Source organism: Pseudoliparis swirei, chromosome 5 (genome assembly GCF_029220125.1).
Source record: "Pseudoliparis swirei isolate HS2019 ecotype Mariana Trench chromosome 5, NWPU_hadal_v1, whole genome shotgun sequence".
Classification (NCBI taxonomy): domain Eukaryota; kingdom Metazoa; phylum Chordata; class Actinopteri; order Perciformes; family Liparidae; genus Pseudoliparis; species Pseudoliparis swirei.
In genome coordinates, this window is record NC_079392.1 from 25,818,454 (window position 1) to 25,836,028 (window position 17,575).

General features: G+C 45.6%; 1 protein-coding gene across 1 annotated transcript; it reads left to right on the forward strand.

The window, feature by feature from the left end:
* The first annotated feature begins 1,762 nt into the window (after positions 1 to 1,762).
* Positions 1,763 to 17,474, forward strand: dhcr24 (24-dehydrocholesterol reductase). The gene is made up of 9 exons (XM_056415536.1): positions 1,763 to 2,165; positions 3,000 to 3,155; positions 12,260 to 12,365; positions 12,794 to 12,912; positions 14,068 to 14,331; positions 14,413 to 14,556; positions 15,644 to 15,841; positions 15,937 to 16,115; positions 16,801 to 17,474. The coding sequence occupies exons 1-9, from the start codon at positions 1,935 to 1,937 to the stop codon at positions 16,952 to 16,954; spliced, it is 1,551 nt and encodes a 516-aa protein (XP_056271511.1). The 5' UTR covers positions 1,763 to 1,934; the 3' UTR covers positions 16,955 to 17,474.
* The last annotated feature ends 101 nt before the right edge of the window (positions 17,475 to 17,575 follow it).

Below are 17,575 nucleotides of genomic sequence, written 5' to 3' on the forward strand. Positions count from 1 at the left end.
AGAGTAATAGAAATCTATTATTTGTGTTAAATACATTTAAAAAATACATAATATACACAAGTCTTATTTTCTTTTTAATTCAACCCACCTCGGCAGAAACACAGAGAAAGATGAACATTTATCATTTATTATAAGTTTATTTAAAAGCCAATGATAGAACATCTTCTTTATGATTGATTGTGACGTTGAAAGTGTTTTATTTATTATTTATTTTCATTCTTATCAATGCAATTCATATTAATTTGACACAAGACTACATTTAAATAAATACTAATATGTTGACAGAATGGTGCTATTATGGTCAAATCAGTAAGTGTGCAAATTATTTTATTACAAACACACACAGAGACAGTCGAGAGAAACCCGAGTCCAAAGGTTAATTCTCGTGTTTGCCAGTAACTTTGATAAATAATTAAATACCGCAGATCAATATGCAGAGACGGCTCCTCAGCCATCACAAGATTAATTTAATACAATTCATATCAGCTATTTACAACAGAGAGACTTGGATATAAAGGTATACAAAATGTATATTCTTTGTATTTGTGTGAGACTCAAACTGAGAATATGTCAATATTGTTGTTTTCTAAGTGACACACAACATGATTTATTCAAATGGTACTAAACTGACTTCCTCTGCAGCTCAATAGTCATCTGTATACTCCGTTTGAGAAACATTAACCGTGGGTCATATTTGGCAAAGCCTGCACATTCTTCATCATAATATCGCTGATTTGACTGTTTTATTTGTAAGTTTTTTTATTGGAATAATTTGTATTATGCTATGTAAACTTGAAAGACATCGTTTTGAAGGAGATGAATCAGGATCTATAGCGGCAGAGGTCACTGAGGTCATGTTTAGGAATTTGATCCGAAGAGTTTACCTCTGACAATTACAAGAAAATTATAATAGTGACATTTTATGAGTAAATTCTATTTTTTTATTTTATTGTATTTAATACCCTTATCGGGTGTGATTCTCTTTCTGTGGGTCCCGTCCTCGTCGATGTCTAGAGGTAATTTTTCACAAAACTCAGACTTTAGTTGGAGGTCAAAGGTCAAGACTAATAAATGTCGTAAGAAAAATAAATAATAAATAAACATGACACAAATCCATACAACTGCTTGTATAATGGCTTCATATAAAATATGGAGCCACTTTATTTAATTTTTCACTTTATTTTTTTATTTTTTATTATTCTATTTATTTGCTTGATTTTTCATTTCATTCAAATTACATTTTTTAATTTTGTATTGATGGTCATTGGTGTTTTTTTATGTATATATACTATATATATGACATTGGGAGTCAAATGTATATGTGCACATACACACACACACGCACACACACACATAACAAATGAAGTTGGATGAGAGTCAGCATGTTACACTTTGATATTGAAAATAGTAACACAGCAAAATCTGATATAATATATTAAAAACTTATGAGTGATCCTAATAATATTCCCAGTTGTGGGGAACAGACAGATAAATAACTAATTCAACCTCACGATGTTTAATTAGTTATTTATCCACTGGATAGAGGAGCTTGAACCCAGGTTGACTGACGCGGTCACCGGTTTGTAACAGTGCCATGGTGTGACAGCCTCTCTGCCTCCTGATTGGTTCACCCACCGCTCTAGCATCCCCAACAGTCACTCGCTTGACCAATGAGCGCGACGCGTGTATTGCTCGCTCCCGCCCTCGCCAGCGGTTTTGACCAATCAGCGGCGAAAGCCGGAGGAGGGGGCCGGACCCGCCGCCTAGGAAACGTTCACCTATCGCGGTGAAGAGGCCACCAGGAGATAAATCGATGTCCCGGGGCTCGGCGGGAGTTATCCTCACAAAATATAACTAAAATACAAAAGAGCCCGCGCGGTGCTCTCGGTCCGGACAGCGGAACCCCCTCCCCCGCCCCCCCACGTCCATCCGCCATGGATCCGCTGCTGTGTTTAGCCGGCGCGGTCGTCACGTTGCTGCTGTGGGTCAAAATCAAGGGTCTCGAGTACGTCATCGTCCACCAGCGGTGGATCTTCGTGTGTCTGTTCCTGCTGCCGCTGTCCGTCGTGTTCGACGTGTACTACTCTGCGCGCGCGTGGCTCATCTTCAAAATGTGCTCCGCGCCAAAGCTGCACGACGAGCGCGTGCGAGACATCCAGCGACAGGTGAGCCACCGGCACCGGCGTCATGGTCACCTGTGTGATATTGACTCTTACAGGTGTCTGTGTGTGCCCGTGTCTGTGTGTGTGTGTGCGCGCGCGCACAGCTACCTTTCTGGACTGACCCCTGACTTCCCATTCATAGAATGTTTTTTTAAGTTACCTCTATCCCTGGTCTATATGACACGTATACCATAAATAGAATGAGAAGTTTTCAGGTTTGCAAAGCATTATGGGTAGTGGACAACTCACCGTGATGGTTTTTAAACTACGTGAAATAGTCCAAACAACTTTTGAGTGTGTTGCTTTTTTAAATTAATTATTACACAGGTGTTTTCCTATCTACTCTCTTATCTACCTGCTTTTTTTATTCAACGTTTTGCTTTCCAGGCACAAAATAGATAAGATTGTGTCGTAAAAGTTTCACCTGGATGTTAATTGATCACCAAAAAACGACAAAACAAGTGAAGCTACTTGTGTGTTTCATAAATTGGGCCATTATTATGATGTCATGCAGCACTTTTGCCCTCAATTTTCTCCCAACGTTGTGCTGTCGTAGAGTTAAAATCTACGCAAATTTAGACAATCTGACAAAATGCTGACTGTAATTGTGAGAAGGCCCTAGGAGACCAGACAGACACCTAACACCTTGATTCCTAGAAGGAGAGGAATCTTGATGTAGAGGTAAATCAATCTGATCCTCGGCCCGAGAGCGTCGAGTCGATGAGGCGTCGAGAAGAAGGACCCACATGCGCTCGCCAAAATATACTTTGAGGGGTTTTAAACGAGCCGTAAAATAAGAGTCGCTGTCGTCTTCTCGCCCTTTGTCCCACCTGTCAGGTGCGCCAGTGGAAGAAGGACGGCGGGAAGACGCACATGTGCACGGGTCGGCCCGGCTGGCTCACCGTGTCCCTCCGGGTGGGGAAGTACAAGAAGACCCACAAGAACATCATGATCAACATGATGGACATCCTGGAGGTGGACACCGAGAGGCAGGTGGGAGGAGTCGGCCCCGGCTCCGTGCTGCGGGGTCATTCGCTCACTTTAGCACGTTAGCACGCTGAGCTAAGTTAGCGAACATAGTAAACATTACACCCGCTAACCATCTGCTATTTGCATTGTGAGCATGTTAGCATGCTTGCTAACAGATTAAAGTAAGTTAACGAACATAGTAAACATTACACCTGCTAACTGTTAGCATGTTAGTGTAACCCCTGTGAGAAGTCTCCTGGTCAATGAATCTCCCTGGAGCTGGGCAGGCTGGTAGCAACTGTTTATTCTGCATTCATACAAAAGGGACAGAGGACGTCGCTCCGCTCTCTTGGGGAATCCCGAGTCACTCTTTACCCATTTAAATACAGTCACATTCAATAATATACAAAACAAAAAGTGATCGTATAGTGGATTTACACTGTCTTTCTTAACTAATTAATTATTCATATTTACAACAATTCAATAACAAAGTAATAACAACTCACTCATAAGAACAACACACCATAACATACCTGCATTCATACAAAAGGGACAGAGTACGTCGTCAGTTCCTGTGAGCAACGGCGCGTGCTCCGCTCTAGAGAGACGGAGCCACGTTCGTGTTAGCTAGATGAGCTACGATTAACATTAATGACTGGCGACGAAACATATGAAACAAATACATAACCCAATGAAAACATGACGAACACAATTTAAGACAATTACTAAACAAACAAATAAAGCCAGCTCACTTTTCATTCACTATTCCCATCTATTACCCCGATATAGCCCACAGACCCGATCAGACAGACGTGACCTCTTGGGGAGTCCCGAGTCACTCTGGGGATCCCCCACAATCCCTTGCGTCTTGTTATGAACTGCAAGTGCACCTTAACCACAGCAGGTGGCGTAAATTCCATTTTAGCTGGATTTAATGCAGACCAGATTGACTGTTACATACACCCCTCTTAAATTCTGCTAAATTGGGGCACATTAAATGAGAAAAACACAAAAGATACTATCTACAAAGAAAAAACAATTTACAGTTGTTTAGCCACAAGAGCAAAACCAGTTCAAGTCAGTTCAAAACTTTTCAATTAGAAATAAGTCAGCAAAGGATTGGCCAATCCCCTTACCAACAGAGACCCAAAAGATGCCGTGTACACCTCTCATTTTGTAAACATTGCTCTATGACAGACAACTGTAAGATACCTCAGTTAAGTTTGAAACTTCTCAAGCTAGTCTGAATTTTACCCAGAAAACATATTCCTCACAAAAGAAAACAAAGAATCAACTGATGACTCGGAGTCATCTACAATCTGTTCGTTCATTTCACAAATGAGCCGAACTGGGGGTTTTACAGTTCTACCTGCCCTCGTGCAAAGTGGAGGCGGCTGTGCACAGACTACTTGGTCCTGTGTCAGTGCACCTAGCTGTGTGTCATTTGCCTGTTTAGGGGAGATCTGTAGAGCTTCCTCTGCTGAAGGCTGGGAGGGTGCATCCTGGGACACCACACCGTCAGCAAGGGGCTCAGGGGAAGGCAACTGTGCAGCTTGTACTGACGAATCCGAGGTATTCAAAACCTCATACATAGCATGTGGGACGACAGTCATTTCAGTCTCTGAAGGTGGAGTACTCACAGCAACAACAGAAGAACAATCGGTTTGGCTGGCAGTGGCGTCCCTAGCACTTGCATCATCCATTTGTCGGAGCCAGTCGATCGTCTTTGTCATCCTGTCCTGTACGTCATCAGGAACCACTGGTTCACACTGTTCACTGCCAGCTACTGAAGAGCAGCTTGAATCCAAGACGTCATCACCTCCCATAGGGAGAAAACTCACAGGTAGTAGGAGGTTTCTATGAACAACCTTTTCTTTGGATGTCACAGGATCTCTGATGCTTTACACATTGATTCCAGGCCTCACGGATGTCACTTCATAGACTGTGGATTCCCATTTGTCTGCAATTTTCCTCTTGCCTCTCTCACCGCGATTTGCAAGCAAGACTCTGTCACCAACAGTGAGGGTGACCCTTTGCTTTGCGGTTGTAGTTCTTTGCCTGCCGAGTCTGTTCTGTCCGACTGTTCAGCCGGGCAATGCGTGCAGCTTCAGACAGGTCACGTTTCAAGCGAGAGACAAACTCATGGTGGTCAACTACAGCACCATTTGGGAGGGCATGCTGGAACATAACATCAACAGGCAGACGCGGAATCCTCCCAAACATCAGGAAGAAAGGCGCAAAACCTGTTGTCTCGTGTTCAGTGCAGTTGTAGCAGAACGTCAGCATCTCAAGCATTTGTGGCCACCTGGCTTTGGACTGGGGCGGTAAAGCTCTTATCATGTTACCAAGAGTCCTGTTGTATTGCTCGACAACTCCATTCCCCATTGGATGGTATGGAGTGGTATGTGACTTTTGAATGCCAGCCATCTCCAGGAGCTCTTTGATGAGATGACTCTCAAAGTTGGCTCCTTGATCCGAATGGATACGTTTAGGGAAACCATATATGCAGAAAAAGTCATTCCATAGACGATGGGCAACCTGCTTCGCTGACTGGTTTTGACATGGGAATGCGTGTGCCATTTTGGAAAAGTGATCTGTGACGACTAAAACATCAACACTCTTCTTGTCTGTCTGCTCAGCAGTCCAAAAGTCAAGACACACGAGTTCCATTGATTCAGAGGTGCAAATGCTCTCAAGAGGAGCACGTCCATTAGGCTCTGGTGTCTTTCCAACCACACAGCGGAAGCAGTTTCTCACGTGATCAGTGATGTCACGTTCCATCCCGATCCAAAAGAACCTCTGCCTGGCGAGAGAAAGTGTGCGTGCTTGCCCTTGATGACCAGATGCGTCGTGGAGGCCATGGAGGACTTGGGCCTTCAGAGAGTCTGGAACAACAACCTGGTGAATTGTCATGTTCATTTGTCGGTCTTTCTTCACCTTGTACAAGATGCCATCCTTTATGGAGAGCTTCGGCCATCGTCTCAGCAGTCTCATCACCGCACGAGACTCACCAGCACGCTCACGTCTGGAGGGCCTCCTGCGACGCTGGACGTAAAAGAAAGCTCTGCTTAAGACATCATCCTGCTCTTGCAGATTAACCAGTTCACTTTTTGGTATTGAATCAATTTGGTTGACATCCGCAAGCTGGAGACTCGCCGGTCCTGTGCCTCTCACTTGACTGACACCTCCGGAGTCGTGTGCATCCAACACAGCCGAGACATCTTGTGAAGACAGGGATCCCTGAGGAGGAGATGGAGTGACAGTAGCTCCCTCCTCGGACTGATCCACAACCAATTGGCAGTTAACAGTACATCTGAATGCATCTTGTACTGTCCTATCCACCATTCCATTTACATGGTTGAGTAAGAAGGCATACGGTTCAGTTACCAGACGATGGCCTATGCATGACTGGACAAATGGCTCCCTACTCAGTGCATCAGCAACCACATTCTTTGGGCCAGGGACATAGTTTAGGTCAAAACTGTATGCTGCAAGCTTTGAAACCCATCTTTGTTCACATGCATCTAGCCTAGGCTTCGTCAAGATGTATGTCAATGGATTGTTATCTGTCCAGACTGAGAAGCATCGCCCTTTTAGCCAATGGCTAAATTTGTCACAGACTGCCCATTTAAGAGCGAGAAATTCCAGCCGATGTGCTGGATAATTCAGCTGGGAGTGTGACAGTGTCTTGCTGGCAAATGCCACCGGTCTGGCAATCTTTCCATCAGGAGGCAACTGTGAGAGTACAGCTCTGAGACCATCAAAAGACGCGTCTATAGCGAGGATGAATGGTGCATCAAAATCTGGATGGGCCAATGTGACACTCTGCACAAGCTCATGTTTCAAAGATCTGAAAGCTTCCTTGCACTCATCAGTCCAGTCGGTCGTGGAAAGTTTAACATGGCCTTTTTTGAATTTTGGTTTATGTCCTCTTCCTCTTTTGTTTGGTGTGGCAGGCTCAGCCACAAGGTTGAATAGTGGATTGGCTTTAGCTGAACATCCCTCAATAAAATGATGGTAGTAGAGAACCATTCCCAAGAAAGATCTGATTTTCTTAGCACACAGTGTTTTTCCATCAGAATCCATCAGGTCAGCTTCCTGCACATCATTTATGGCCTGCACTTTACTTGGATCAGTTTGAACACCATCTCCACATATGTGTCCCAGAAACTTGACAGACCTACGAAGAAAGTGACACTTCTTAGGCGAGAGCTTCAAGTTGTTAGCAGCAAGGCGGGAGAACACCATCTGCAGACGCTCAAGAGCAACCTGTTCTGATGCAGCAAAAACCATAAGGTCATCCAGATAACACAACAGGCTTGTGAAGTTCTGATCGCCAAAGATGGACATCATCATTCGCATGAAAGTGGCAGGGCTGTTTGTCAGGCCCTGGGGCATCCTGTTGTACTCATGGAGACCAAACGGGGAGGAAAATGCTGTGTATTTCTTGTGGTCCTCGTGCATTCTGACATTGTAGAACCCTGATGTGAGGTCCATTGTTGAGAAGAACACATTGCCACCAAGTGCAGCAAGGGAGTCTGTCTGATGAGGCAATGGATGTGCGTCTTTCACTGTTCTTGCATTCAACCACCTGAAGTCATTGCAGATGCGAAGATCCCCAGTCAGCTTGACAACCAGGACGAGGGGAGATGAATACTCACTCTGAGATTTCCGAATTATCCCTAATTCCTCCATCTCATTCAGAGCTGTACGAAGCTTGTCATAATGGCACGGTGGGACCCGTCTGTATGGAAATCTGAAGGGTTTGTCATCCACTAAGCGGATTCTGTGGACAAAATCCGCCGCCTCACCACAGTCCATTTTATGTCTTGAAAATGTTGACTCATACTGCTCAATGAGTTGCAGAAGCTTATCCTTCCACTCAAGGGAAACTTCACAAGATGAGAGGTCCACATCCTGCAGGCCCATGTCACTAAGAATGCGCGATATCTCCTCTTCCGATCTTGGTGCATGTGGTGATCTCTGTGTGTATTGCGCACTGGATCGAATACGCTCTGGTTCAGGTAAGTCCTGCACAGAAAGACAGGGGGAAACATCTGCGACCTTTGCATTTCTTCTAATGGTGAGGGGCTTCTCAGTAGGATTTACAATTTTAACTGGAACCCAGCCGTCTCCCCACAAAGATGTGACAACTCTCCCCACCAAAATGTGCGCAGGTCTGGCTTTGGACTGAGTGGGTTCGATGAGGACTGTACTCCCCACTGCAGAGATGTCAGATGCAGGCAGTTTAGCCCACACTAAATGCTCAGACATCGGCTGTAAAGTGACACATCTTTTGAGTTTGGCCGTACCGATTCTGTTTGGCATTGCATCGCCTTTCCATTCATCCGAGTGGGACAGCAGGGATGCTAAATGAGACAACTCCTCATTTGGAGCACTGTTTGCTGGAGACGTGATCTTTTGGCCACTAACAGTCTGTTTTATCTGTGGAATGAGCCACTTGATGGCGTTGCTGCCCAGAATCATCTCATCAGTTTGGCCTGGCACAACTAGAACAGGAATGATCACCTTATAGCCATAAACTGATGCAGTGAGGTCATACATGGCAGAAGGTGTGACAAGGTGACCCCCACAACCAACAATGACAAAGTCCTCAGCTGATTTCTTTTCAATGTTGGACTGTGAAAGTTTTGTGGCAGACGTCTCACTTATAGTGCATGCCATAGATCCACTGTCTACTAATGCTCTGAGGACATGTCCCCCATCAGTCGTCACATCCGTGTAGAATAGACTGTCAGTCTTTGAGAGTCTCTGCAAGCCTTGCACAATCAGTGTTTTTTGTGATGGCACTATGCTGCTGTAGGTGTGACACAATGATTCATAATCATCAATGTCTGTAAAATCCAAAGTGGGAGGCTTACTCTCTTGATCTGCACTGTCCTCCCCTGCGCACAGATCATTCAGTTTCCCTGCTGAGCGTAGGCAGAAGGACGTCTTCCCTCTGGACAGTCGCGTCTTGGATGGCCAGGGGAGTGACACAGGAAACAGAGCCTGTTCTCTCGACAGTGAGTGAAGGCAGTGTGAGAGACGTCTTTACATATGGAACATGGCATGTCGTTTAATCCCTCAACTCTTGGAAGCCTGTTGTTGGAATGTGGCTTTCTGTTGGCTTGGGCATGACCTGGGCCCTGGAGCAACACTTTTTCTAGCATTCCAATTAACCTCTCCAGAGTAGAGCTCTCCTGACTTGCAGCACTTTTCTGTTCGGGAACGTCTGAAACTAAATTAGCATTAGCACTAACCTCCACTTTATTCATGTCGATTCTGCTACTCCCCACTGTAAAAGACCTGAATCCCTTCTCCAGATGGTATTCATCCAACACTTCCTGAACTTCACGAGCTGACCATTTATCCATTGTCTTGGACCTAAAGGTAAGAGCTAGATCTTTACTGGGGCAGTGTCTGATAAACATACGTGTGATTTCAACACTGGGGTTGTCAAACCTTTTCCCTTGCTCTTCAAGACTACATGCAGCAACATCAGCAGCTCGGTTCAGTCTGAGCCAATACTCATATGGATCCTCCTGTTCTTTTGGCATGGTCAAATAAAAGTCAGCTAAAGGCACAGTGGAACAATGGCTTGCACTGAAATGTCTACGCAGGAGTCCATAGATGGCCTGTGGGTTATGCTGGACATCAACTTCACCGTTCCTTATTCCAAATTTCACAACGTCCTTTGCTCTGCCTCTCAGGTGGATGAGAATTTCCTCAGCGTGGTTCTCGAGCTGAATGCCACTCTTTCTGATGTAGTTTCTCATTGTTTCCTCCCATTCGTCAAAAGCCAGCGTATCTGAACTCTCCCCTCGGAATACAGGTGGGTGCTTCACTCAGAGTTACCAGCTGGACTTGGGAGAGATCCAGTGTGCGGCTGCAGTCTTTCTTTGGGCATGTTTCTTCATGAGTTGTAGGGACAGAAGCTGGAGGGCTTGATGTGTTTAGGCGTAACATAATGCTATCAGCTAGCTGCTGGCCTATCTGCTGCACAATAGTGCTCATTTGGTCAGCTAGTCTGACCTCATCAGGGGGAGTGTCTGGAACTGATGTACTAGCGCACTGTGGTGGATCTAACTCAACTATTGGCTGACTCTGAGGTGTCACTACTTCCCTACTTCTGAAAGGACTGTGAACCAAATCCACACCAAAAGCTGTTTTATCCCCCACCTGGTGGTCACCTCGTGAAAATGGAACAGGTGTAACACGCAGTCCCCTACCCCTCCCAAAACTGATAGGAGTCATTTCAGCGGTACCAAATGTGTTATGATTCATATTTGATAGCAAAATACACACTCAAGACACATTCACATACAGTCTCAAGGGAATATGACTGTTCGCTAAATAAACCTGAATGTCAGATACGCAGAAGAAGGAATCACAGCTCCAGATCGATGCAGTGGTGAGAAGACATCTGCCCGGTCCGGCGTAGTCATGGACGAGTCACGGCACCAATGTAACCCCTGTGAGATGTCTCCTGGTCAATGAAGCTCCCTGGAGCTGGGCAGGCTGGTAGCAACTGTTTATTCTGCATTCATACAAAAGGGACAGAGGACGTCGTCAGCTCCTGTGGGCAACGGCGCGTGCTCCGCTCTCTTGGGGAATCCCGAGTCACTCTTTACCCATTTAAATACAGTCACATTCAATAATATACAAAACAGTGAACAAAACAAAAAGTGATCGTATAGTGGATTTACACTGTCTTTCTTAACTAATTAATTATTCATATTTACAACAATTCAATAACAAAGTAAAAATAACAACTCACTCATAAGAACAACACACCATAACATACCTGCATTCATACAAAAGGGACAGAGTACGTCGTCAGTTCCTGTGAGCAACGGCGCGTGCTCCGCTCTAGAGAGACGGAGCCACGTTCGTGTTAGCTAGGTGAGCTACGATTAACATTTATGACTGGCGACGAAACATATGAAACTAGAATGGGCACTCGGTAGAGCGCATACCTTCGCATATCACAAGATTGGGCATTGAATTATGAACATTTTGGCATTAGTTGCATGCCAATTGGACAAAAATGTATCGTGCTATGGTAAAAAAAGAGTTTGACCTTTGACCCGATTGATCCCAAAATCTAATCAAATGGTCCCCGGATAATAACCAATCATCCCACCAAATTTCATGCGATTCGGTTCAATACTTTATGAGATTTGCGAATAACACGCATACAAATAAATAAATAAATACACGGCGATCAAAACATAACCTTCCGGCATTTTCAATGCGAAGGTAACAAATACATAACCTAATGAAAACATGACAAATACAATTTAAGACAATTACTAAACAAACAAATAAAGCCAGCTCACTTTTCATTCACTATTCCCATCTATTACCCCGATATAGCCCACAGACCCGATCAGACAGACGTTACCTCTTGGGGAGTCCCGAGTCACTCTGGGGATCCCCCACAATCCCTTGCGTCTTGTTATGAACTGCAAGTGCACCTTAACCACAGCAGGTGGCGTAAATTCAATTTTAGCTGGATTTAATGCAGACCAGATTGACTATGTTACATTAGCATGCTTGCTAACTCATTAAAGTAAGTTAACGAACATGGTAAACATTACACCTGCTAACTGTTAGCATGTTAGCATGCTTGCTAACTCATTAAAGTAAGTTAACGAACATGGTAAACATTACACCTGCTAACTGTTAGCATGCTTGCTAACTCATTAAAGTAAGTTAACGAACATGGTAAACATTACACCTGCTAACTGTTAGCATGTTAGCATGCTAACCAGGGAGGACATTTACATATTTTTTAGGGGGTATTTTTTATGTTTACCCAACGGACTGAAACCCAGGGGCATTTCAAAATAAATTGGGGGACACTTTTTGAAACTTGTGAAATAACATTTAACCTAAAAAATAATAAATAAACGTATTTGTATTGCACCTCTGTCCACATGGACTCCTGTTCACGGGGACGTCGTGTTCTCAGACGTCGACCTTTGACCTCTTGTCACTAATAACATCTGTGACAGAAGCATAAAACCAGCATGGGCATGAAGCCGGTTTCCCGTTGGCGTGCGTCTGGCGCCGTCCCGGATCGCCGGCCTTCGCTCACTGAGCTCGTTCTTGTTTGTTTTAAGGTGGTGAGGGTCGAGCCGCTGGCCAACATGGGTCAGGTGACCGCCCTCCTCACCTCCATTGGCTGGACGCTGCCGGTGCTGCCCGAGCTGGATGACCTCACCGTGGGTACGTCGCTGTGTTAGTGGCATCATCTGTGCCCCCCCCCATAGAGACGATGATTTCCACAGCTCCCCCTGATCCTCCATCTCCTCCCATCATCATCCCCGTATCCTGTTTAGAGCCCCGGCGACTTCTCTAATCATGTTAGAGGATTGATGTTGTAGCTCAGGAGGCGATGGAACTGGGAGGAAATGGCAAGCACCCCCCCACCCCCCCCTCCCCCCTTGGATCGGGTTTCATAATGGATTCCCTGATGCCATAAATTGCGCATCAGCAAATCTAATGTTTTCCCATCAGGCAGCGGTGCTTTCATTTATCCCCATGTCCAAGCAGGCACATACACTCACTCATCTCCTGTGTGTGTGTGTGTGTGTTTGCCCACCTTGAAAAGACGTATTGAATTGCAGATCTTTACTCCCCCCCCCCCCCCCCAGGTGGCCTGGTGATGGGCACAGGCATCGAGTCGTCCTCTCACATCTACGGGCTGTTCCAGCACATCTGCGTCGCCTTCGAACTGGTCCTAGCCGACGGCGGCTTGGTGCGCTGCACCGAGGTGAGTATCGTCACGGCAACGCCACCGTCCCCCATGTCCCCAACTCGAGCTTTAAAATATTAATGTGGCCGTACAATTTGAATTGGCAAAAATCGATAAGGGAGAAATAAACTAAACCCGTCGCAGATGTTTACGGAACAGCTGCTTTCTGTTTGAGTCGAGAGCTTCTAAATGTTACCGACTGGACAGCTTCCGGGTTGTTGAGAAGCAACGTCTGGGCGTTTTGGCCGCCGCCATCTTTCTTTTTTTTCCAACAAGAAGTGACCAAAAAGGTTAAAATAAACTCATGAACTAAAATCACACTGATACGAAAACACAGACGACTCCCAGATTGGGCAACGACCAATCACCTTGTAGCTCCGCCCCTAAAGCGTCCCCTGCTCTATTGTCTGTGTGACTCTAAATGACCATAAAGTATAAATGATGACATCGTGCTGTATAGAAGAAGACTTGAAACTAGAGACTGAGACATGAACTCATGTTTACAATGTTTACTGAGGGAATACATCAAGAGAAGTAGAGTCACTATATATATACTTCTATACAACCAGAGGAGCCCCCTGGTGGTCAGGAGAGAGAATGCAGCTTTAACACATGAAGCATAGACTTCTATACAACCAGAGGAGTCCCCTGGTGGTCAGGAGAGAGAATGCAGCTTTAACACATGAAGCATAGACTTCTATACAACCAGAGGAGCCCCTGGTGGTCAGGAGAGAGAATGCAGCTTTAACACATGAAGTTTAGACTTCTATACAACCAGAGGAGCCCCTGGTGGTCAGGAGAGAGAATGCAGCTTTAACACATGAAGTTTAGACTTCTATACAAGAGGAGTGGTAAGAGTTTTAATGACCTGACTCAAAAACCCACCTCGCCTATCTTTTTATTCTCTGACCCCACGGCCGTCACTTATGATTTCCGAAATGTGAAGGCGAGCCAGACTTGGTTAAACTCGATGCGAGTCCCAGAGTTGCAGTCCAATGTTGCGTAATGGTCTCATCCAGTAAGCAAAAGGAGTGGTCTCCTTGCGGAGGAGAGGAAACGCCGTGAGGTGGGCTAATGGTCGGTTGCCTCGGCCACGTGGTCACAGAGAGACGGATGTTAGAAACCCAGAAGGCCGAGACCACATTAGCATATCCGTCTTCTTCTTCCCCTCAGGAGGAGAACTCGGACCTGTTCCACGCCGTGCCGTGGTCCTGTGGCACCCTGGGGTTCCTGGTGGCGGCCGAGGTGAAGATAGTCCCCGCCAAAGCCTGGGTGAAGCTGCGCTACGAGCCGGTCCGGGGCCTGGAGAACATCTGCCGGCGCTTCACCGAGGCGTCGCAGAACAAGCAGAACACGTTCGTGGAGGGCCTCCAGTACGGCCGCGACGCCGCCGTGGTCATGACGGGCACCATGACGGACCACGCCGAGCCCGACAAGGTTTTTAAACAGAACACGTGGGAGGATTAGGCAGGGGGGGGGAATGACCCCAAAGTGACCTTTTGACCTCTCTGGTGTCAGATCAACAGAATCGGGCTCCACTTCAAACCCTGGTTCTTCAAACACGTGGAGGGATACCTGAAGGGCGACCGCAACGGCGTCGAGTACATCCCCCTGAGGCAGTACTACCACCGGCACACACGCAGCATCTTCTGGGAGATGCAGGTACACACACACACACACACACACGGAGGCGGTTTTCTTCAGTTACATTAAGGTCCTGCACATTTCTGCCAGATATGAGCTTGTCATCATCTCCTTGCTCACTTCTCTTTATTACACTCTAATGCTCTTTCACACACACACACACACACACACACACACACACACACATCCATTAGTGAGAAGGGCTCGGCATCCTCTTGTCTTCTGTAACAGTAAGTGCTGCGATGAATTATGCATAGGGCTGGTGTGGCAGATGGTGCCTTCAGGGGCCGTCTCTCTTTTGGGTTTCTTCAGAGTTTTTTGTTCTGTAGACGAGGAAGAAGGCCGATGGAAACGGGGCGGAGCGCTAATTTGATTACCAGAGACAATTTTTGATTATTGTCGGACGTTTATTGTCTAATGTGGAGACCTTTTGGAAGGTTGTGGCCGCCCCCTGCTGGACGATAAGAGAAGTGTAACTGGATTGTATTGGCGGCTTATTTATTTTGACCTTAGTGACACATTTTATATTAAATTAAGGAATGATTCAGGCTATTGTAATTCTTAAATGTCAAGATATTTATATAAATATTTGTGTGAGAAGAAAGGGCGCTAAATCTTCAATTTCATATAATAAAGTATTTTCACATTATTATTTTTTATTTTTATTAAATATATGAGGCCTTCCTCTTTAAAAACACATCTAAAGAAAAAAGAGTTTTATTTTGTGAACTCGACGCCATGATTTGTAAATATTGATCGTTTGAGGTTTAACATTGAGTCACTTCCTAATATCTAGACGTATGACTCATGTGCGTATTGAGGATCTGTTGATGTTGCAGCAATTCAAATTATTTCCTGGACATTCTAACCACATTTTAACCACATATACACACATATGAGATTTTTTTCAAAGTAAAAATATTTGTAATTCTATTAATTGTATTTATATAACATATTTTCATATTCGGCGTTTTAATTCAATTGCTAATGAAATTCAAAGTTGCGTCGAACGCCGACTTCTTCCATCATTGTTTCCGCTAACTGATTTGATCGTTGCAGCACAATGCATCATGGGACGCCGCTTTACCTCCTCCTCCTCCTCCAGGACATCATCCCCTTCGGGAACAACCCGGTGTTCCGCTGGCTGTTCGGCTGGATGGTTCCTCCCAAGATCGCCCTGCTGAAGCTCACGCAGGGAGAAACCATCCGGAGGCTCTACGAGCAGCACCACGTGGTCCAGGACATGCTGGTCCCCATGAAGGACCTGCAGGCGGCCATCACGCACTTCCACCAGGACATCTACGTAGGATGACCCCCCCCCCCCCCCCCCCCCCGTAACCCTTTTTACTTACTGGTTTATGGGCTGTCTGAACCCCCCCCCCCCCTGTTGTGTTTCAGGTGTACCCTCTGTGGCTGTGTCCCTTCCTGCTGCCCCCGGGCCGAGGCATGGTCCACCCCAAAGGTCAGGAGGCGGAGCTGTACGTGGACATCGGCGCCTATGGAGAGCCCAAGGTCAAAAACTTTGACGCCAAGGCGTCCACGCGCCAGCTAGAGAAGTTCGTGAGGGACGTGCACGGGTGAGTCTCAGATGATGATGTTGTTTCTTTTTGTATATTTTTAATAACAATGTTTGAACGGGACCCTACGCTGGACTCCAGCTCTAATAAATGAGGTAATATTGATCTTATTAGGGCAGCCTGATGTTTATCTTCATCATCTGACACTGAGCACAACATGAAACCTGTCAAGGTGACCTCTGACCCCAGGTTGGGAACACACCGGGCAAGAGAAAATCATAGATATTGATCTAGACTTAAATTTGACAGATGGGGAAAGCTGCATGTGTATATATATATATATGGATGCACGGGTGGTAAACGATATTCCAGAGTCATTGATTCAAACGTAGACCTCAGTCAGATAAAGGATCAATGAGTCAGGCGGACTAAACTCCCACACACAAACACTCTCGACCGTCATCGCTGGAGCTCATGCGACTTTGGAGAATCGGTATTGCCGCTGGTTGCGTAATCTCATCTCGATATCAATCCAATGAAGACGAGCCTCGTTTTTTAAATTTGTTTTCTGGAGATGCCGCCATCACACATCACACACACACACCATCACATACACACACACACACATCACACCGCCTCCACTAAAAGTCTCCACACTGTGGAATGAGTCTGGACTCCTCGTTGCTCCTCGTGTTCAGGTGCACTGAAGCATTTAAAACCCGACTGCCCCCCCCCCCCCCTGCAGGTTCCAGATGCTGTATGCAGACGTGTACATGGACCGAGAGGAGTTCTGGGAGATGTTTGACGGCCGGCTGTACCAGCGGCTGAGGGAGGAGCTTGGCTGTAAGGAGGCCTTCCCGGAGGTCTACGACAAAATCTGTAAATCCGCCCGACACTGACCCCCTCCCCCCCCCTGACCTCGCCCCCCCCCCTGGTGTCACAACTACATACAGACAAACTGCATCACAAGTACCAGCGAACTCGAGAAGCAGGAGCACAAGTATCATACGTTGTGAATGTATTTTCTTGACACATTTATCGTATGTCAACATTCACTGTTCAGATACATTTTCTGTAAAATTATTTTTTGTGTATTTTCTGCACTGCTGAACATAATCCGGAGTCCCTCATAGACCTTTTAAACATATTTCTAAACACCTTTTCTCTGACTGGTCAGCCTACAAGTGCCATACACCTAAACATGAGGCGTGTACATATTTTGAAATATAAACTTTTGTAATAAATGTGAAAAAGAGAAACTCAAAAAAAATCTGATCACCAGAACTCTGGTTTTTTTTAAACTATTGCACAAACAGTCCAAACTAATGTATTTCCTCTGAGCTGTTTTCTTTTATTTAAATAACCGTGTGAAGCTGATCACGTGTCATTCTGCAGCAAATAAACTGATATGCTCATCAATACTTTTTTCACCTCATTTGAATAAATAGAAAGCGTGGGGGGGGGGGTGTTTGTTGTCCATGTGTGATCTGAAATGCAACGTAGCAAACACGTCTTTATGA